The sequence below is a fragment of the Podarcis vaucheri genome (genome assembly GCF_965113315.1).
Source record: "Podarcis vaucheri genome assembly, chromosome: 1".
In the NCBI taxonomy this organism is placed as follows: domain Eukaryota; kingdom Metazoa; phylum Chordata; class Lepidosauria; order Squamata; family Lacertidae; genus Podarcis; species Podarcis vaucheri.
This window is the reverse complement of record NC_138759.1, coordinates 87,717,085-87,738,108: the sequence shown is the minus strand read 5'-3', so window position 1 is coordinate 87,738,108 and position 21,024 is coordinate 87,717,085. Positions and strand designations below refer to the sequence as shown.

The 21,024-nt window shown below is 50.0% G+C and overlaps 2 protein-coding genes across 3 annotated transcripts in view; one reads left to right on the top strand and one right to left on the bottom strand.

Annotated features, from left to right (window-relative positions):
* LOC309517348 (uncharacterized protein) overlaps window positions 1–14,233 on the top strand; it is a 34,690-nt gene extending 20,457 nt beyond the window's left edge. The window contains exons 13-21 of the mRNA XM_082196489.1: window positions 1,372–1,481; window positions 2,761–2,814; window positions 3,906–4,022; window positions 5,541–5,621; window positions 5,929–6,034; window positions 7,101–7,171; window positions 8,213–8,449; window positions 10,281–10,335; window positions 12,986–14,233. Coding sequence (XP_082052615.1) covers window positions 1,372–1,481; window positions 2,761–2,814; window positions 3,906–4,022; window positions 5,541–5,621; window positions 5,929–6,034; window positions 7,101–7,171; window positions 8,213–8,449; window positions 10,281–10,309 — 805 coding nt within the window. The 3' untranslated portion in view covers window positions 10,310–10,335; window positions 12,986–14,233. The remainder of the gene's footprint in view (window positions 1–1,371; window positions 1,482–2,760; window positions 2,815–3,905; window positions 4,023–5,540; window positions 5,622–5,928; window positions 6,035–7,100; window positions 7,172–8,212; window positions 8,450–10,280; window positions 10,336–12,985) is intronic.
* A 340-nt stretch (window positions 14,234–14,573) lies between these two features.
* PTPRN (protein tyrosine phosphatase receptor type N) overlaps window positions 14,574–21,024 on the bottom strand; it is a 35,705-nt gene continuing 29,254 nt past the window's right edge. For both annotated transcript variants that reach the window (XM_082222726.1, XM_082222727.1), the window contains exons 20-23: window positions 17,856–17,909; window positions 17,510–17,574; window positions 17,165–17,238; window positions 14,574–15,825 (exon numbers count right to left, since the gene is read on the bottom strand). In XM_082222726.1, the coding sequence (XP_082078852.1) occupies window positions 15,754–15,825; window positions 17,165–17,238; window positions 17,510–17,574; window positions 17,856–17,909 (265 nt within the window). In that variant the 3' untranslated portion in view covers window positions 14,574–15,753. The remainder of the gene's footprint in view (window positions 15,826–17,164; window positions 17,239–17,509; window positions 17,575–17,855; window positions 17,910–21,024) is intronic.

Below are 21,024 nucleotides of genomic sequence, written 5' to 3'. Positions count from 1 at the left end.
TACTTAGTTGCCAAATACTGAAAATTCACTTTTCTTGCGACTCCTCAATTGAGGGCTGCCTTATATTATGTTTGTCTGATTTCCCTTCACTGCCTAATTAACGTTCACAAACTTTCTGCCTGCAGGAATACTATAGCATATAAAAAGGAGGCTTTAGATTGCCAAGAGAACAGATCAACATAAGTATTTAAATTCAGCTTCCAAACTACATTTTGTATATTTTCCAAAAACCAAAGCACATGCTGATTGGTTGCCATAACTGTTAAATCATGTTGACGTGCAGAAATAGTGCCTTGGATACTGATCCAAGCAGGCTGATCCAAAACCTTTGCTTGTGCAGCAGCTTGTGTGAAGATTCAGATTTGATTTGATTTTTAAATGAGAAATCTACTAGAAGTAAAACTTAAAAAAACCACCCAGAATAGCCTTTTTCATGCAAAATTATTGTTTTTAACCCACCTTACAGAAAGATAATTGAATGGGAGAGGGGTGGGCTGTTTGTAGGGCTGCTTTTGCTTTTGGGATGGGCACAGGGAGGTCTGCACTCCAGAGGTGGACAACTTGAGTGTGCCCCCTTGCACAAGAACGAACAGAGGGAGAATGTGTCAACACTTAATGCTGTGCCAGGAGATCTTTGTGGCTTCAGTATAATGAAAGCTGTAGGATCCAAGAGCCTTTTGGCCCAAAATTTCCCCTTAGGGGAATGCCTCCACTCTGCTCCTTGTGTTAGCGCAGGCTGGAGCTGCCCTAAGGTAGCAGCACACCTGTAACAGGAGAGAGGTATTGTAGAAACCCTTGTTCCTCAGCCTCCCATGAAGCAAATTATCAGGAGAGCAAATCTCCAGGCTTGTTGTCTGCTCTTCCTGTGTGAAAGAGACTCTGTGGATCCTGTTTTGGAAGTGCAGCAATCTACTTGCCTTTGAAAAGCCAAGGAACGGTAAATTGGCTTTCAGTTTTCATTTTGTGGGTTTTGTGCTACTGTGGGAGTGAAGTGCCCCCTTGTGGAGGACAGATGGCAGAACAATGACCGGTGACCACTCTTGGTTGAGCTGGAGCTTCAGCTGCTATGGCCATCAGCTACTATCAGCTCCTGTGGGAAGAGAGAGAAGTCTAGTTTCACCTGGAAGCAAACAAGGATCATTTAGTCCCATGTGTTGAAACTCCCTTCCCACAGAAGCAGAATGTCCACATAAGCAGAAAGGGGTGTGTGTAGGGTTGCTGCTAACTACAAGGGGGTGAATGTGTAGGCCAGTATGTGACCTGGGGCAGGGGGGGGGGAGAGAAGTTGTCTGTGGGCTTGGTTCTTGACAGGGCCTATACTGTAAGAATATATACCAACCAAGCTATCATGGTTGTCTTGTTGTCAAACAGGTACAGGAAGAAAGCTTTGCAGTGGCATCCGGATAAAAACCCAGATAACAAGGAACATGCTGAGCAGAAGTTCAAGGAGATAGCAGAAGCCTACGAAGTGCTATCGGACAGTAAGCATCGACTCTCTCCTCCCCCTTTCTTTTCCTCAGGCTGTTTTGGTTCATGTAGGGTCTTGGCCTGGTTGTGGGGTGTTTCTGGAGACTGAGGAGATTTCCTGTTCCTTGTAAGAGAATGGAGAAGAGTTTTGTTCACAGGGTTAAGGTGCAGATGTGGGACCTGTGGCCATCAAGATATGGTTGGGCAACAGCTCCTGTAAGCCCAGACCTTTGGCCATACTGGCTGGGGCTGGTGGTAGGTTCCTCCCTCCCCCCAGCCCCCATTTTTATTTACCAAAATAAGGTGAAGCAGAGAAGGGAGAAAAAAGAGGCATGTTTTTCAAGCAGAGGCAGAGCACTAGCAAGCGAAGGCATATAAAAGCACTTAGCAAAAGTGCCCTTTGGAGATGCCTTTAAATGAGTGGGTGGAGGCTGCTTTGAAGGGTGCGTTGCACGTCTCTTCGTGTTCCTGTTTTCCTTGGAGGTTTTTAAACAGAGGTTGGATGGCCCTCTGTCATGGATGCTTTAGCTGAGATTCCTGCACTGCAGGGGGTTGGACTAGATGACCCTCGGCGTCCCTTCCAACACCTCAATTCTACGATTCTTCTTTTAAACATCCCACACTGTGTTTAAAGGGGAAGTGTGGAATGACTTTCCCAAAGCTCTGGGAAGAATTTTGACAGGTGTCAGCCCCACCCTCCTGTCAGACATGTGATGCCATCATGTCATGTGATTGGCTGGCCAGTTGTTCTGTCCACCTGTCCAATTGGGCCCTGTGGCCAGACCTCCAGTGTCTGGCCTCTGGAGCCAAAAAGGTTTCCCACCCCTGTAATAGTGGAACTAGAAGCTGAGAGGTAAAGTCGAGAGCACCCACCCTAAGCCTTGTGGGACAATTGGCCATTAAGACAGGCTACTTGAGGAAGATTGGGCTTCCTTTGAAATGAGAGCCTTCTAAGCTAGACTAAATGGATGGTGTGTTTCATTAACTGTTCTTTCTCTCAGCCCCTAGCTGTAGTATGATTCCAATTTTGCTGGCTGACTTTTCACAGTTTTTGCAAGTTTTTTCTGAAATAATTCAATGTTTTCTGAGCATGCTATGCAAATTACTACTAATTATTAACCCAGGCAGGACTAGCTTTGGGTAGACAAGGCAAGGACTCAGTAACATTCCCTGCCCCGCAGTCCATGGGGGGGGGGCAGCTGTGTCCCAACTAAGTCAATGGCAGACACGTCTGCTTGAGCCTCACCTCTTTTTTGGGGGCAGCTATCTAACCCAGGTGCTTTCTGATTTCAGAGAGCAAGCGTGAAGTCTATGACCGATATGGCAAAGATGGGCTCATGGGTCAAGGTAAGGAGCTTGGTCAAGATCTGGGTTATCCTGACAAATATCATTAAAAACCAGTATCAGTTTCAAAGCAGATTTCTGCATTGCCAAGAGGGCGAGAGCAAAGACAGCAACAGAGAGCTTATGTGCAGCTCCGAAACACACAGGCCCTCTGCATTAGCTACTTTAGCTGTTGTCATAGCAGTGTGATAGAGCGACTTTCACAAGGAGCAATTTCCTGGGAGAAATTTGCAGAGTTGGGTAACTTCTTTGGGAGCAGAATATTACTAAGGTCTTGGCTGCCTTGTCAGTTCCAAACCAAAGCAGCTGTGGCGCAGTTAGGCCTTTCACGGCCCAAACAGCCATTTTTTGTGATTCTTAACAGTTTTGTTTTTCTGTTCTGTAAAATGGGCTTGTCCAGCTCTGTAGCCCTTTTGTGGCTTTTGACCCATGAATCAGTGCTTGATTAAGCTATTTCCAGGGGCTGCAGATATATCAAGGCATGGCTGGCTGGCAGGCTGCAGGTTTGCTGGGCCTTGGATGTAAATGATTTTAAGTTATCTAGTACCCCTAAGCCAGAGGTTTTCAAGCTTTCTGAGTCCACGGCTCCCTTGACCAGCCAAATTCTTTCTTCAGCACCCCTGTGGGGCTCAGGAGCCCAGTTATGTAACCCCTTGCCTACAGAACTGACAGCTTCTCACCCCTTTTCAAACACCCTCCCTTGTGGAGTGTTCTCTCCTCTCCCTTCCCCTTGGGAGCACTCTGGGCAGCTGCAGTTGCTGCCCCTGCCCCAAAGAGAGGTGCCTTCTCACATTGTCCCACAGGAGCCTGGAAAGCACCCCCTGGCCAGCCCCAGAGGCACCATTCGCCTTGGTAGCTTGTCGCCAGGCCTGCTGCAACAAACAACTGTACAAGCCTTTGGGAGGCAGAGACACAAGAGGGCATCAGAGGAGGGAGAGAAGAAAAGAGAGACAGAAAGCAACATTGCTCACGGCACCCCTGACCATCATTCAAGGCGCTCCAGGGTGCCACAGCCTTAACCTTGGTAAACAGCAAGCCAGTGTCTTGGTGTGAGGAAAATAAAGGTTCACATTTGGTCTCTGCTTCCCCCACAGGTGGGCCCTCCGGGTCAAGACCACACCCAGGACCCGAATTCACCTTCACTTTCCGCAGCGCCCACGACGTCTTCCGGGATTTCTTTGGAGGGCATGATCCATTTGCTGACTTTTTTGGTGTGCATTGGGTTTGATCCTCATTTGTTTTGCAAGGGGATTTTGTCTGAGCAGGGAGGGAAGACCCTATTTGCTGTCTCTGGACTTCAAAACTATGAGGACAGTCAGTAGTATCCCAAAGACAACCAGTACCTGAGAGATGGAAGGAACTAGTAACGAAGAATATCATTGCTATCTGGTTGTGTCAGGCCCAGGGTTCCTCTAGCTGGGTTTTCCTTTTACCATATAGGGCACTTCTGTGGAGAGTGCAGTAGGGTTTTGTCACTCATTCCCTGCTCCATCCTGCCCCAATCCTACAGGAAATTCTATTACCTACATGCTACTGTTGTGGTTTGGGTTATGCCAGGTCTGTTGGTGTTTTCTTGTGTGAACTTGGTGTTACTTTATTCTACTCAGTGGCGTAGCGTGGGGGGTGCCAGGGGTGCCGGCTGCACCGGGCGCAACATTTGGGGGCGCGCGTTTGGCCGGCCCTCCTCGAGGAAGCAGGAACCCCACTGTCCTCGGACCTCCTCCGAAGGCTGGCGGTGGGGCGGAGAGACCTCCTCCCGCCGCCAGCCTTCGGAAGGCTGCTCCGAAGCCTGGCGGTGGGGCGGAGAGACCTTCTCCCCGCGCCAGCCTTCGGATGGCTGTCCTGAAGACTTGTGGTGGGAGCAGTGGCATAGCGTGGGGGGTGCAGGGGGGGCCTGCCGCACCTGGCGCAACATCTGGGGGCGCGCGGAAGAGACTCGAGTGCTAAAATCCACGGGTTAGGGGGTGCAAATTACTTGCCTTGCCCCGGGTGCTGAGAACCCACGCTACGCCACTGATTCTACTTGCATCTAAGTTCCTTCGTGAGGAAGCTCAGAGTGATTAAGCAGTGCAGTCTCCCATCCAGGATTCATGAGGCTGAGACCCAATGTAACCCTGTTGTTCTCCTGGCATTTCTGGACTGCAATTCCCATCATTCTTCCCTCCCCATTGAACATGGTGCCTGGTGCTGATGGGAGTTGGAGTCCAACAGCATCTGGAGGACTCACAGCCTTAAAGCCACGCTAGAACATTCTCCAGGACTCCCTGTGCAGCTGAGGAGAGTAAAGGGAGACAGTGAACAGTCCCTCCTTTTTGGATCGTTTCCAGATTACAAGAAACCAGATCCTTTCTGGGAAACCAGATCCCTCCTAGTTAGACATGGGCCAAATGTTGGCACTGGCTTTAGTACACACCTCGTGCTTATCCAGAACTTCTGTGTTAGGGAAGGGAAATGCTCCCCTCTGTGTGGTGCAATGGGATCAGCTCAGTGGCTGCCCACACCCACTCCTGGCACTGGGTGGTTTCTTGCAGCTCAGGGAGGCTCTGACAAGGCAATAAAGCTTTTGTGTGGAAGGAAGCAGCAGCAATGTGGTGCAAGATACATGAATCAGAACTGCGGGCAGATAATAGGCCAGAAAACAAAGGGTATGGATCTGCATGCTTTTGAGTAGCAGTCTCCCTGCAGAGGAATATAGTGGTTGATGATCTCTTCTTTGGACCTCTTTCCAGACGATCCATTTGCAGACCTTCGCCCTGGACCACGACACCCTGGGGCAGGGCCGTTTTTCTCTCCCTTTGCAGCATCGCCAGGTAAGGAAGGAACAGCTGGAAGGATTTGCCTGCCCACCTGCTGTGGCCTCCAGCCTCCCTCCCCCGGTTCTAACTGCACGTGGACCCTTGCTGTAGGGTTGACCTCTCCCTTGGACTGTGTGCTTTGCACACTGTGACCTGGTGGCCACTTTTGCAAGGCCACATTCTTTCTATTTGCCCCTCCTTGGAATCTCAAAGGAAAGTTTTCCTGCCTGATATCGCTTTTCCTTTGCTGGTTCATCTCCCCTGGCCTTGGTGCCAGCTGCACCCTTCCTTGTCAGTGATTCTGGCGCACTCTCTCTTTCAGACTTCTTCTCCCCAGGGCTTGGTCCTGCTATGAATGCAGGAATGGGCTTCCGCTCTGTCTCCACCTCCACCAGATTCATTAATGGCAAGCGGATCACTACCAAGAGGTAAGCTTAGGAGGACGTTTTAATCCATTTGCCTACTGTCTTCTGGCCTTGTCACACAGATTTTGGGCCCGCTTGGGGAACGACCAAGCCCATTCTTTCCGTTCTCCATGGCCCTCCTCTCCTGCTCATTTCTGCTATCTTGTATCTGTATGAGGTACAGAGTAAGCTATGGGGAGGAGATCTAGAAGTTTTATATTGACTCAGGCCACTGGTCCATCTAGGTGAAGGGAGGGGAAACCCACACAATCTGTACCAGATTGGGGATGCATTCCTTATTTACGTGTGTGTGTGTGTGTGTGAGAGAGAGAGAGAGAGAGAGAGAGAGAGAGAGAGCACACACTAGCTCTTTCTTGTTATTGGTTATCTTATCAGGAGCAAGTTGGGGAAATCCCATGGCTCCTGGTATTTTAGACCTTTTAGCAGCTTTCTCACATGTTGTGCCCCAGAGAGTTAGAGGTTTACTTGCCTTGTAACTTTTATAAACTGCAGTCCCTCTGGTGATCATGTGTTTTCGGTGGATTGTACGGGGTAACACCTCTCTCTCTCCCCCCACTGTCCTACAGCCTAACTGAAAAGGTTAAAGTGTACAGGAGAAGTCAAATTTGTGCATTGATGCTGACCTTTCTACACCTCAAAGCTGTCCCTCAAATCTAGTGGAATGAGGCTGGCCTCATAAAAAATACGAAAGACATAATACATTAAAAAAATGAGATTCTAAGTTGATGCTTTTGCGCAGAAACCCTCATCTGTAGAACAAAATATATTTATTGGTTTCTCTTCTTCAAAAATAAATTTTAAGAGCAGCTTCAAATAATTTTTTGGTGTTTGTCTTTGAAAAATCTAATGAAGGCGAGCAGGTGCATAATTACAGGTATGGTAGTAAGAGAACTGTGGTTGCTATTATGGGATTAATCATGCACCCAAAATGTAAGCAAAGGCTAAATAATAGACATGTTTGTAGCCATGCAACTTAATGTTTTCTCCAGTTCAGCATTCCATGATTTTATGTGTTCTTCACAAAGTCATTTCACTTTTCTATCCCCTCCCCTTCCCCCCTGTTCTCCAGGATCATCGAAAATGGGCAGGAGAGGGTGGAAGTGGAAGAAAATGGGGAGCTGAAATCCATCCAAATTAATGGTGAGGGACTAAAAGGGGAGAGGTATCCCAAGTTTCTTTTCTCTGTAGTCAGCCGTGCACAGCTCTCTCCAGCTGAGAGCAGAAATGTGAGCTTCTCTGGACGCCTGCTGCCTTCTGTGTGATCTCAACCTGTCTCCTGGGAGACAGAGAAAGTAATAGACCCTCATCCCCATGGTGTGCCTCTGACATTTAATCTACAACTTGTGAAAAGCTTTGTGAAAAATGTGCCCTCCCACCAAGCGGTAGGATGCCAGTGTGCCAACGTCTGAGACATTTGGGGGTTGGAAGGGATCTCCCCAGCACTCCTGGCCTCTTTCAGAAACACAGGCAGAAGGAAGGAGGGGGCTTTTCAGACTTGTGGTGGAACGGCTTAGAGAGGTAAAATAAGAGATGAATGTGATAATAGCATATGCCAGGCTGGTGGCTGAGGAATGGAAGAGAGCTGTGAGAGAGCTAGGAAAGTTTTCACCTGGGCCTTAAGACATCCATTACCCACAAAGTGTGGTGCATATATTGGAGAAGGGAAGCAGCCTAGGGTAGTCACCTTCAATTTTTTCAGACCCAGATCTTGCCTTTACTTTCAAAAATGCATTCAGGGATCAACTTCTTCATTATTATTATTATTATTTTCTAACCATATATTTCTCTGGTGGTAGCATTGCTGTTGCAACCGTCTTTAGGCCAGGCTGCAAATCCTTAGCCACCAGCTGAAGATCCTGGGGCAGGAGTCCTCAACCATTTTGGGTGGTTTTGGAAATTTCAAAAACCGTTGTGGGCACCACAACAACTGGCAATACTCGGGCATAATAGCTGCGTGCCGCCCACAAGTCAATTAAAAATATTGTTTGGAAATGGCAGGCCTCTTGTTGGGTCTCAAGGAGGTGTCTGAGGATGCTGTTGTGTCAGCCGGCACCACGTTGGGGCACCCCACATCTAGGGTGCTTGGCCTTTCTGGGCAAGGCCATAGCAATGCTGGGAGGGGGAAAGTATACTTGGGGTGCCTTCTTTGGGCAACTGATGGCTCAACCCCTTCCCTTTCAGGTGTTCAAGACGACTTGGCCCTCGGCCTGGAGCTGAGCCGGCGGGACCAGCAAGCGGTGCAAAGCCGCAAGCCAGCCCCTTCCTCGCCGGCACCGCAGCACCCGGCCCCCAAGCGCCCCTCCCCCAGTTCGTCCCCTGTGATCGTGTACACTGACAGCGACGAGGACGATGAGGACCTGCAGCTGGCGATGGCCTACAGCCTGTCTGAAATGGAGGCCAAGGGCCAGCACAGAGCAGGTGCGAGAAGCCCCTCGAAAAAGCAGCCCCCTGGAAAAGCGCAGTTGCCACAGGGGAGCCACGCCACGGACAGCCAGGCGGACAGGCTGTCCAAGCCCCCCTCTAAATCCCCCTCGGGGGCCGTGGGAGGGAGCGGACGGGGAAAGGGCAGAGGCAAAGACTCCTCCCCTAAGAAGAAGAAAGATGCGCAGTGCAGCCTCCTCTGAACCGGCCTGAGACTGGGCTTTCATTGGTTGGTGCGCTTGGGACCCTGGCCAATGGAGGAGCGGGGGGTTGTTCCATCAGGACCGGCTGCCGTGATGCATCACTGGCAGAATCGCCCGAAGGCCCACCCAGTCAGAAGAGGAGGTGCTACTGCTACTGCTGCTACTGAGTAAAGGGCAGGAGCAAATTCTATTAGCTCTGTGTGTGTGTAATTTGGCATGGAGAGGCATTGGCCCAGGCAGCTCCTGCACAGCAAAGCCCTGGTGCCTTCAGCAAGTTGAGGCTGCGCTGTCTGCCTTGCTGCTCTAGTGCATGGCTTGGCTGTATGTCCCTGTCCTTCTCCTGTATGCATAGATCCACGAGGGTGGGGGTGGGGGGGAGGGGGGGCGTGCTCTTGGCTGCCACTGCTTGCCCTGGGCACTAAAGGAAGCGAATGCATTGCTTCCGCCCCAGGGTTTGTATCAGCAATTTGGGGGAGCTGATATATATATATTTATTATTATTATTATTATTATTTTATTTTATTTTATTTTATTTATTTATTATTATTGTTACGTCCCAATTAACAGAATGTGATGGCCTGTGTTGAGGGCCGTCCTCTAAATTTGCCCTGGATCTGAGTGCCTTTTCTGCACTAACATCCCCTCCCATCTCCATGAATGGTACCAAATCCTGTGCCTTTATCCCCTGACCACTGCTACTGGGGGGAGGGGCTGGGCAACAAAACAACCCCTATATGCGAAGGGCTAGTGAGAACTCAACCTGCGCTGAAGGTGGTGGCCATCCTACAGTGGCTAGCAGCAGAGCGGTCTGTTGGTGGGCTGAGATGTCAGAGAAGGCACAGCTCTGAGAGAGGAATCTGCTCTCTTCCGCTTACTTGGCAGCGCTGCCCGTCTTCAGCCTTGGGGGGGGGGCAGCCTAGGCATGGAGACTCACGTAGGAACTGCCTTAGGCCCTAACGCTTGAGCACCCAATTTCCTGCGCAGAGGAAGAGAGGGGAGTTACCACAAGGGGGCAGGGAGGTCTGAACACGGACCAGGCTACATTAGTTGTGTCTGTCATGACAATGTAGTTGAAAGGCACTTCCTGCTTTTGGAACTTCCTGGGGACTGAGGAATGTGTGAGACATAACGCATGTAGGTTTATACCTCTGTGGAGAACCTGTGGCTCCTCCAGATGGTGCTGGGACGCAACTCCCAGTATCCCTGTCTTTTGGCTGAAGCTGATGGGAGCAACATCTGGATGGCCGCAGAGGTTCCCCTTGCCTGCCCTGTAGTTTGCAAGTGCATGCCATCTTCCCCTGCAGCTTTTGCCTGCCCCTAAACCAACGGTTCTCAACCCTGCTTGCTGGCGTCTTGCACCACTCCCTGCAGCTGTGACCTCCTCCTTTCCCCCTCCCCTGCTTCCCAGGGCCTTTGCACCCTCCTCTTTCTCTCCCTGATCCCTTTTGTGTCTAATGTAACCCCCGGTGGCAGGCCCTGGATAAGGCTTCGGTGGATGCTCGATGTAGGAATGTAACTTGTTGGTGCCCTTTCTCTCTCTCTCTGCTGTTGTTGCTGCTGCCGCTGCCACCACTGCTTGTCTCCTCACCTGCCCATCCCTCCCTCCTGTGCTTCCCATGCCACAGACCCTGATGGACAGGCATACTCTGTCTGATGCCCCTCCATGCTGCCTCTCTGCAGGTAACCCTCAAGTGTTCATTTTGTCCAGTTGGTTGAAATGGCAAAAGATCTGCCGGGTGGTTCTGTTGGTGGTGGTGGTTTAAAAAATATATATAATAACAGCAGAGCTGTGTATATTTCCTACACAGCCTGGCATTTTGCCATACAAGACTGCTTATCTTTTAAAGTGAGTTTCTGGCTCCTGAGATGCAGCCACTTCCATGTGCTTTCCCTTCCTCTCTTCTTTTCTATCACCTGTTCCTGGATTCCAAAATATCCAGAGGTTGGGGTTGTTGTTTTTTTTGGGGGGGGAGTAGGTGGTGTTAATTGACTTGTAGAGCCAGGGGGGCAAATGCATTTTTGAAAATGCTTAAATATTTGTTGATAGGAAAGTGCAGTTTAAGTCTATCAACAGACCTTAGATTTGCTGGTTGCAGTGTTTTAGTCTGGGTTTGGAGCAGAGTGCATGAACCTCAGGCCCATTAGGCCGCTTCCCCCCAAACCATGCTTCTATCAATCTGCTGACATCAGCTGATGAGCCCAGGATGATGTTTTGTTTTGTGTTGGCTGCACATGTCACTTCCCCACAATGTGGTGTTGTGCAGCCAAAGCAGCAGGATGCAACCCCCTCCCCCAATCAGCTGATGAGAGAGAGGCTAAATCTTGTTCAGAATTCTTCAGTCCTGCTTGGTGCTGCTTTGCCAGTGTATTTCCTGAGGCAAACATGTTGGCAAAGCAGACCACCCCCATGGGTCAACTTTGACAGGTGAGTGGAATCGTCACATGATTGACTGGTGGTCAAAGTTGGCTTGTGGGGTGTGAGGAGATAAAAGACCTGGCTGATGGGGCCCAAAGAGTTGTCCACTCCTAGTTTGGCAGTACAGAATATGCACAGCCCTAGTGATTTTGATTGTGGGAATTGATCTGCCCCAAATCTCTCTTGCCTTTGTGTGCACATTCCACACTACAAGATTCCTCATTAGTCCTTGCCCTGATATATCCCTGCACTGGGTACCCTTTTTGAGGGAGGGTGATAGATCCCCTCACAGCTGTATCAGCTAGGGGCACCCGAGAGTTTCTTGGGCGGATTCACATAATTCAGTTGGCAAGGTGAGGACATGGCTTCAGCGTGTGGCTGTGGCAAAGTGGGGCCTAGAAACCGTCTCAATTCATAAGCCTCAGCTGCAGTGCTCTCCCTAATTCATCACATCATTATAGAAGCACCGCATAGCTCAGTTGGTAGAGCAGGAGACTCTTAATCTCAGGGTCGTGGTTTGAGCCCCACATTGGGTAAAAGATCCCTTCATTGCAGGGAGTTGGAGTAGATGACCCTTGTGGTACCTTCCAACTCTACATTTCTATTATTCTGTGTGAAGGCTTCTAAGAGCTCCACTGGTTAATATAGAATTGGGTGTTGAACATTGCCCATATGTGAGGCCACCAAGAGAACACATTTAATCTGCTCTGAGCTCCTCTTGTAGGAAGGATTGCCTATAAATAACAAAAACAGGTGAGTTTGCCTCTCCTCTGTGTACAACCTGGGGCTCCACTTCTCCATAAGCACAGCTTGAACCTAGTGCTCTTCAGCTTTGGAGCCCAAGGTGATGTTGGACTACAACTCCCAACATGCCTGATCATTGGCTAAGCTGGCTGGGGATGATGGGAGTTGTAGTTCAACAACATCCAGGGGCCCAAGGTTGAACAACACTGTGTCTAACCCATGTTCTCCCTGTGCCTACTTAGATTCTCTCATAGACGAAAGCAGCAGCCTCTCACTCAGGAGTGGCTCACCTGTGGTCCTCCAGATGCTGCTGAATCACAATGCCGCATCAGCCCTGACCATCCTGGGTGTGAGGCTGATGAAAGTTGGAGTCCAGCAAGTTTTGGAGGGTCACAACTTAGTCACCCACCTTCAGTCTCTTGCTCCAGAAAAGTTTCCTGGAACTGAGTGTTGCATATGACTGCAGTATCCACAGGAATGGTCATTCTCTAAAGCTCTAGGTCGTTTTACATTTAAAAAACTTCCAACCACACATTTTCAGCAACTAAAATCAGGTCTTAAAAAAGAATTTCACTCATTCCAAATATTTCATAGAAGGTACATGTGCACCTGCCGCACCCCCAAGCTCCCCCAATTTTGTGCATTGGAAAAAATGTATCCCCTCGTTTCCCCCCTCCCCAGGTCTTCATACCTCTGGTTCCCTTTTCCCTTCCTTATGAGCAATTTGCAACCAAGCCTTTGCAGGTTGAATATTTTCATGTCATGTTTAACCCTTTAACTGGCAGGGGACCATGGATGGGTTCTGCAGAGCAACCTGCTACAGTTCCTTATTTTGCATGCTTGGATGCACCCTTTCCTCCCCCAATTTGTTAAAGGGCAGTGGCTCTTTCTTGACCTTATCATTAATCCTGAGTCCACAGCAGCTGTGCCTTGATGCTAGAGCCCCTCACCAGCCCCTCCACCCCACTCCCTCTCAGTACTGCAAGTCTTACTCCTGCTTGGTGAAGCCTGACCTCCGGGGGCGGGGCGGGGAATGATGTAGTGCACAGCCCAGGCTCTGCTTGCTGTCATAACACTTTTCACTGCTGTCTGACTCACTCGGTGTCTGTTTTTCTCCCTCCTCCTCCTCCCCCCCTCCCTCCTGTCCTGTCTCCTTGCTTGTTTCCCCAGGTGTGTTCTGAGTCTGGAAGAGCCATGGGAGAATTGCCTCTCTAGCACTCTGTGCTCCCAGAAGGCTACTCAAGCCTGGACTTCGCTTTCTGTTCCCTCCCTGAGCCCTGCCTGGGGGAACGATTGATGGGCAGGTGCCGAGTGTGTGACTTCCTCCCCGCTAGTTCTCTCTCTGCTGCGTGTCCTGTAGCACTCAGTAGCTGAAAAGGTTCGGGCTCGGCGCAGCCCATCTTTTTTTAAAACAACAACAATGTACTTGTAGCTATGCTGCTGCTGCTCCTGAGTTAACAGCACCTCTTGGTGGGGTTGGGCGGAGGTATCCCCAAGCCCCCCGCTGCCTGTAGCTCCCTTTTCACCGGTGCCCCGTTCCCTTGCAAGAGAGGACCGTGGCTAAAGGAGCGCGATGGACTTTTTTCGCTGGACCATTTTATGAATAAGTTATGAAGGAGACGGCGGTGCTGTGTGAACTGTGGTGGGCACAGGAAGTGATAAGCCTTTCCGATGCACGTTGGCCTTCTGGCCCTCTTTAGCTCCTGCAGGAACTCTCTGGGCTGCAGCACAACAACACTCTTCCTGTTTATAGTGTTGACTGACTGATTGGGTGTGGGTAGGTGTTGGGACAGAAACCGTGGGAGAAGGGCTTCCAGTTTTAGCATAGAAGACTTTGTGCTCTCGACAGCAGCTGTGGGCAACCTTTGGCCCTCCAGATATTGCTGGACCACAGTTCTCAGCCCTGGCCACTGGCCCTGATGGGAACTACTGTAGTTCAGCAGCACCTAGAGAGCCAAAGATTCCCCCTCACCTCCACAGCAGCATTTCTCAGCCTGGTAGTCCATCAACATATGGGGAGCAATGGGGGTTGGACTCCCAGCAACCACCTGCAGACCCAAGGGTGGGGGAGGCTGCTCTAGGGCCAAAGGGCTATAAACCAAATTTTCCCTCAGAGCGGCAGGGATGTCACTTTTCCAGACCAGGCCTTGCAGAGAGAGTGGGCGTGTAGTATAGGCCTCTCATGCCAGGAAGGAGAGGGCTGGGGCTGTCTCTCCCCCCCCCCATTCTCTCTCCCCCTTTTCTTTTCTCTCCAATCAATCCCTTGGAGGAAATCCTCTCCCAGAAGGTAACAGGGCTGGAGTTAACTTGCTCAGTATATCTCTTGACTTGGGAGTGAGATTGAGCTGTTTTGTAATTCAAAGCACTGGCCTGGTATATTGAGTGGAAAACATTGTCAATAAATTTATTTGCAATGAATGCTGCGTCAGAATTTCATCGCTGGTATCAAGTACTTCAACTCAGTTACAAATACTGACACGTGCCAGCTAGGAAAGGAAATAAATGGGCCCCCTAGGAGTGGGGTTGTTGTCTGCCCTGACTCAAGCCAACCCCCAGATGCTGAGGATTGAACCTAGAACCTTGTTCATACAATACAAATGCAGCTGAAGGCAAGCAGTTCCCTTTCAAGGAAGCGGCTCAGGGCAGTGCATGGGTTGTGTGCCTGGCATGCGTTGGGACGCTTTTGCAGCCCACAATGCAAGTAGCGCTGCCCCACTCCCACCCCTTCTGGATGACACACAACATGAGTAGGCTGGGCTGCAGCTGCACAAACGCGACACAAAAACTTTATTCACATCAAATACAAAATTAGATTCTCTAGAAATGTCTCTTGGTGTACATAACATCACAGAGAGAAAGTGAATGGGGCAACATAGTGGGGAGGAGCAGGCATAGGTCCATCTCTCCCAGAGTGACACCCTGCCCCCTTTTTGGGAAAAGGAGGGAAAGGCTGCTAGGCTGTAAGTAACAGGGAATATACATAGGGCAGGCATGGCCAAACTTGGCCTTCCAGTTGTTTTTGGATTACAATTCCCATCATCCCTGACCACTGGTCCTGTTAGCTAGGGATGATGGGAGTTGTAGTCCCAAAACAGCTGGAGGGCCCAGTTTAGCCATGCCTGACATAGGGGAAAGGAGTGATTGGGGTAGAAGCCTTGTTACGCTTTCCCCACTCTCACCTGTCATAGACCTAGGGACCCTTTGGGGGCTGCTCCAAATCGAGGGTGAGGAGATGATTGGAGGAGGAAGAGATGGAAGGTGCATGAGGAAAACATGGTTTAATTAGATAGACTTCCCTAGCAGTGCCTTGTCGTGGATATTACCCCCGATTATGGCACAGGGACAAAGCAGCATTCTGTATAGACGAGGAGCCCACATGCACCCACAAAGTCTACACCTCTCACCTTTGTAGAAGCAGGCACATCTACAGAGGCTGGACACACAAAGGAGGCTCCTTGGAAAACTTGCCTTGAAATATGTCTAACTCGGTGTCTGAGCGCAGAGCCCCTTGTATTGCTCTGTGGCACATCCAGCTATGATTATTAGGGCACAGACAAACCTCCAAAGTGTGTCAAAGTACCCACTTCCCACTAACTAAGGGCTGCATCCAGAGCAAGGGCAGTCAACCTCCAGAAGTTGCTAGACGACAAACTGGCTAGTTGTAGTTGCCCAGCAGCATGTGGAGGGCACAACACTGGCAACCCCTGTTCCAGGAGAACATGGGCAGGGTAGCACCCCACAATATGAGGAGGGTTAGGGGCTGAGGGGTGGGGCAGGCAGGTGAGGGGCCACCACCTGTAGCTGAAATTCAGTCATGGTCGATAACATGGAAATAGACTTTATGAAGGAAGAACATCCCAGGCAAGGACACGGCACAGCAGAGGCAAAAGGGATCGAGTTGGGGGGAGTCACAAAGCTGGGGTACGCCGAGTGGGGCATCACTGTGGCAGGGCCTTCAGGATGGCATTCACCTCCTCCGCCACGGCTGTCAGTGCAAACTCAAACTGGTCCTGGGGATACATAAAATCAGTCTGGTTGTCTGCATCCCCCACATCATGTTCTTAATCCCCTCACCTCAATATTAGAAAAAAGGCAGCAAAGATGGGGAACCTGTGGACTCCAACTCCCATCAGCCCCTGCCAGTCCTGGATGCTGGGAGTTGTCCAGCAACATCTTCTCAACGGAAGGGGGTGGGGAATGTGTGCTGCACTCCCATCAGTCCTAGCCAGCATGGTCAATGGGTCGGGATTTGGGAAGTTGCAGATTGGCAACATCAGAGGGACCTCACTTTCCTGCCACTGCAGGTGTAAAGAGCTTTAGGGACAGGGAATGGGTGTGGGGATGTACCCGGCCTTGCTTCACAGAAGGGGCTTTTGCCTGTTCTTGTTTTGACAATGCTTCTTGCTTGCCTAGATGGAGAATAAAGAGGTAGAGGGAGGGTGTGTGTGGGTGTGTGTGGGTGTGTGTGTGGAGAAGCTATCCTACTGTACAAAGGTAGACTTGAGCATCCTCACTCTGCCCACTTTTGTAAGCTTGGCCAGGAAGGAGCACAGCGTCGGCCTGCTCTGGATAGGGTTTGACAACCCAAAAGTCCTTAGTTTCTTCTTCTTTTTTTTTACTTCCGTCCTCCTCATTCCAAACCTAGGCACTCTTATCTCCTGGGTAGAAAACCCCTGACCTTTAGTATGCTACCAAGCACCATGTCTGACCCCCCCTCCCCCAATAGGCAGGGACAAAGAGTACAATGGTTGCTTGACTTAGGCCTCATCTGCACTACACATACAAAGCCACATCAGACCACTTTAAACCACCACAACTTCCCCCAAAGAATCCCGGGATCTGTAGCTTGTTAAGAGTGCTGAGAGCTATAAAGAAGAAAGATCCCCTATTCCCCTCAAAGAGCTATAATTCTCAAAGTGGTTGAACATTCGATCCCTCTTCAAAGGGGACTCTGAGAATTACAGGTCTGTGAGGGGAATAGGGGTCTCCCAACAATTCTCGGCACCCTTAACAAACTACAGCTCCCAGGATTCTTTGGGGGTTCGTGGCTGCTTGAAGTGATGTGATACCACTTTAAATGCATAGTGCAGGTGGAGCCTACACTTCCCTTCCACCCTGTCACTGCCAGAAGGTCCCAATGCATTCTTATTCATGCCCTCCAGGAACCAAGTTATGCCACCAGCAGGCGTTTCAGGTTTTGCCCACAAGTAGTGGGCACAGAGCAGGGATAGCACAGGTGATGCCTGCCAGATGTTGGCCTATGATTCCCATCATCCCTGACCATTGATGATGCTGGCTGGGGCTGCAGAGCCATACACTGGCTACCTGAAAGCAAGCATCCCAACATACCTTTGTCTGCACCATGCCAGGTCGCTGATCTCGCACGTGCTCCAGGGTGGCTGCGATGTCAATCTCCTTCACACCTAGCAGGCAGGAGGAGAGGTAAAGTCAGAATCGAGTGAAGGGGTAAGAAGCAGTGAAGAGGGAAACTCCATACACCCATGAACGAAATGGTGGCTGTGGAATATGAAGGTAATCGGGGGTAAATGCAGAAGAGACAGGAGGAGATAGTGGACTGGAGGCCTTCAAACAGCAGGGGCCTGTCCTTGTGCAGTAGTTTGTGCACCTGGAGGCTTGGCCAAGACCAGGTTGTGTGCATGGTATAGACCTGCCTTCCCTCCCATCCCTTCTCACCTTTGGCCATTCGGTTCAGAACCATGTCGATAAGGATATACGTCCCGGTCCTTCCTGCGCCATCACTGCAAAAAGACAAGAGGTTTGGCACTGCTGCTGAGAACAACACAACAAAAGAGGAGATCCAGCTCTGCTGTTTCCCTCAGAAGGGGACCTATTGACCTGACAGTACAATTTAGTTCTATGACATGGGCTGCTTCTGATGGGCAAATCCCCCACCCACCCCAGCAAAATCCATCGCACTTTCCGATGTGCTTCTGAAAAGAACCGTTCTCTGTACCTCAGCGGGGTGGTGTTTCCACGGCAACACCACAACCAATTAGACTCAGCCTTCCCAGGGCATTACCTGCAGTGGATGACGATTGGGCATGAGCGGCCGCGGTAGCACTTGTTCACCTTCCTGCCGGAACAAGGAAAGGTTGGGATCAGAGAGCAGCCCTGCTTTGGGTTTCAACTGATCACTTAGAAGTTGCAGGGCAGCTGCACAGATTAAGGCAATACCCTCCCCACCTGACTTACCAAGCCAAGGAGAACTAGGCATGGGTGCAAGGATGGTTCTCAACGAGCTCTTGACAGCAGAAGCTCAGCACCAAGTGGGAACAAAACACTTTACTCACAACTATCAGCAGTATACAGGCAGGACACTGTGTACAGATGGAACTTTGCAAAGTCAACTGGCAGAGATCCTCCTACGTGGCCCATGGGACATTTTCCAAATCGTCAAAAAAAGGTGAAAGTGCAGAAGCCTCCAAGAGGCATGGAGCCTAAAATGCTACTTTGCAGGACAAGTGCCCCTTTTCAAAGCCCGTTCCAAGTGTCTCCCAATAATCCCCCAAATGGATTTTTCAAATTCAGTTCATCACATTGGATTTTCAATCCTCTTCACCCACCAAAAATGCTATTTTAAAAATCACATATTAATTGATCCACTGGAGAGCAAAATGTCATTCTGTTTAATCCACCCCCTGCAACACACCATTAAATAACCCAAGTATTACCTTCATGAGTGCATTAAAGCAATCCGATTACTATGGTGCACATGGTAAAATGCAGTGAACAAGTGATTGAGATTGCTTGCACCAGTCCATATATTTTTCCTAACAAAAACATTTATTTCACATTTACATATCCAATATGAAATGGGTATCCTTCACATGGCCAGTGTTCCACTGTAGCAACATGAGAGTCCTTTTCGCAGCTACACATCTGATTCCACAAAGCGAGTGATGCTGCTCTCATCACTTCACCTTGATTGCTCTTCTGGAGGTGAAGAGCCTTGTTTTCTTGCTAGTTACAGAACTAGAGTTTTTGCTGGCAAGGGGGAAATTTCTTTATTTCTTGTATCCACGCCATGGGGTGTCACAGATCAGCTAGTCAAATTGTCTGAACAATGAGAAGGAATTATCTCAAATGAATCTAACATATAAATAAAATGATATTCTGGTTATTTGATTGCTGCACATTTTGAAGGGGCTGGGGCTGGATCAAAAAGGACACATTACTCTGCAGAGCATCAGTCAGGCAGCCTGACATTTTGGAGCACTTTGATATATATAAGGTTCCAAAAAGCAGGTGCAGTATGCCAAAATATCTCAGAGGTGGGGAAGAAAGCATATTATTGAAGATGTCTGCAGGCTGATTTGCAAAACTTCCGCCTGCAGCATTCAGCTGTGAAAAATACGATCTTATAGCAGGAAAAGGGAACCTGTGACCCTCCAGATGTTGTTGGACTCCAACTCTCATCCGCCCTGCCCAGCAATGCCAATGGCCAGGAATGATGAGAGCCAGAGGCGTTGCATCCACTGCCTGCAAACTGCAGGTTTAACTGGCAGGCTATGAGCAAGGGACCTGCTCCATATCACAGTGCCATTTCCATTTCCATGTGCTCATGGTGGCAGAGAGTCATGGGCTCTTTGCCCTCGTGGAACAAATCCCCTCTCTTGCCTTATGGCACAGACCCTCCATCCACTCACAACCGCCACACACAGCTTCCTTGTTCTCCAATGGCAATCTGCACGTAAGAGACTGGATCTAGTTTTGGGCCTCTTTTGCTCTGGTGGACGAGGGCAGAGTAGGGAGGGAGGGTAGAAGGTGGAGCACGACAGCAGCTGAGGCCCTGTCTCGTTCCATGCAGCCAGCACGGCGGCCAATGATCACTTTTGTGACTATGCAACTGGGCCAGGATTACTAGCTGCAAATCACAAAAATGACACTGGCGGCTGTGAGAGAAAAAAGAGAGGGGGAAAAGGAAGGAAGGAAGAAGAGGAGGAGGAGGAGAGGTGATGGTGAAGAAGAGAGAGAGAGCGCAATGGTGTAATGCAGGCAGAGGAAAGAATTAAGCGAGCTCCATAGGGAACTAGAGAGGCAAAGAGCCTCATAAAGCAGCACCGACAGGACACAGATGGGAGAGAAAGGCAGAGCTGAGAGCAAGCTGGGATCCTCTCGTATTTCAGCTTGCTTAGGTTGCACATGTGCCCTGGGCTCCTAAATGCTGCCCATTGGTGGGGGGAGCTCAGAAGGCCACAGGAACCGTTGAACCCCAAGCCGTGACACCGGGATCCTTTCCTCTCTGTCATCTTCCAAGCCTGAAGCCACACAGAGAGTTTTCCTAATGGACCTGGAAATGCACAGTGGTGATTATCCCACGCCCAGAGATGCCTCTTTTTGCAATGGCTGCCGGGGAAGCTAAGCAGGCCCACGTCCACACCCACTGCCAGCACAGATGTCAAGGCAGCAGGAGTCCCCTTGCGCAAGGAGGATGGGTGAAGGCAGAGAGAGAGAAAGGGAGAGAGGCTTATTGGAGCACGCGGGAGGGACAAGACAGAGGGGATAAAACAGGTTAGAAATAATTTGGAAGCAGGTTGCGTAAGATGGGCCAATCGCTCCAGACACAAACTCTCTATAAGGGGGGGAGGGGGAGGACCCAATTTCGCAGTCTCCCCCTGCTCCTTTACAGTGTTTTCTCCACTTTTTTGCCCCACGCAGTGTTTTTATTCATTGGATCTCATCTCACTGTGAGGCTGGGTAGTGGGGAGAACCCACACAACACAGAACCACAGCTGAATTTGGGACCCTCACAAACGTTGATCCTTGGCTGCTGTCAGAAAACATGCAGAATAATGGCACATATTTGCATAGTTACCTTCATTAGACTAAGATAAGTGTGGGGACCCCCTTTGGCCCTCCAGTTAATGCTGAACAAACAGTTCACATCAACCCCGGCCACTGGCCATGCTTGCTGGGACTGATGGGAGCTGTATTTCAGCAACATCTGGAGGGCCAAAGGGTCCTCACAGCTGGTGTAAGACATCCCACTTGGTTTTCCCCATATGGAAACTGGACTGGGGAGGGAGGCAGCACAGGGGGCCATTTCCAAATCTTGGTAGGAGGTGGGGAGGAAGATGCCCAGCAAAGTCCAAAAGCCCCATTCTTTGAACCCTGCTGTAACTAAAGCAAACATTCATTGCCTTTCAAAAATGCTCCATAACATTTCTTGTGATTCTGTGTTCATACAT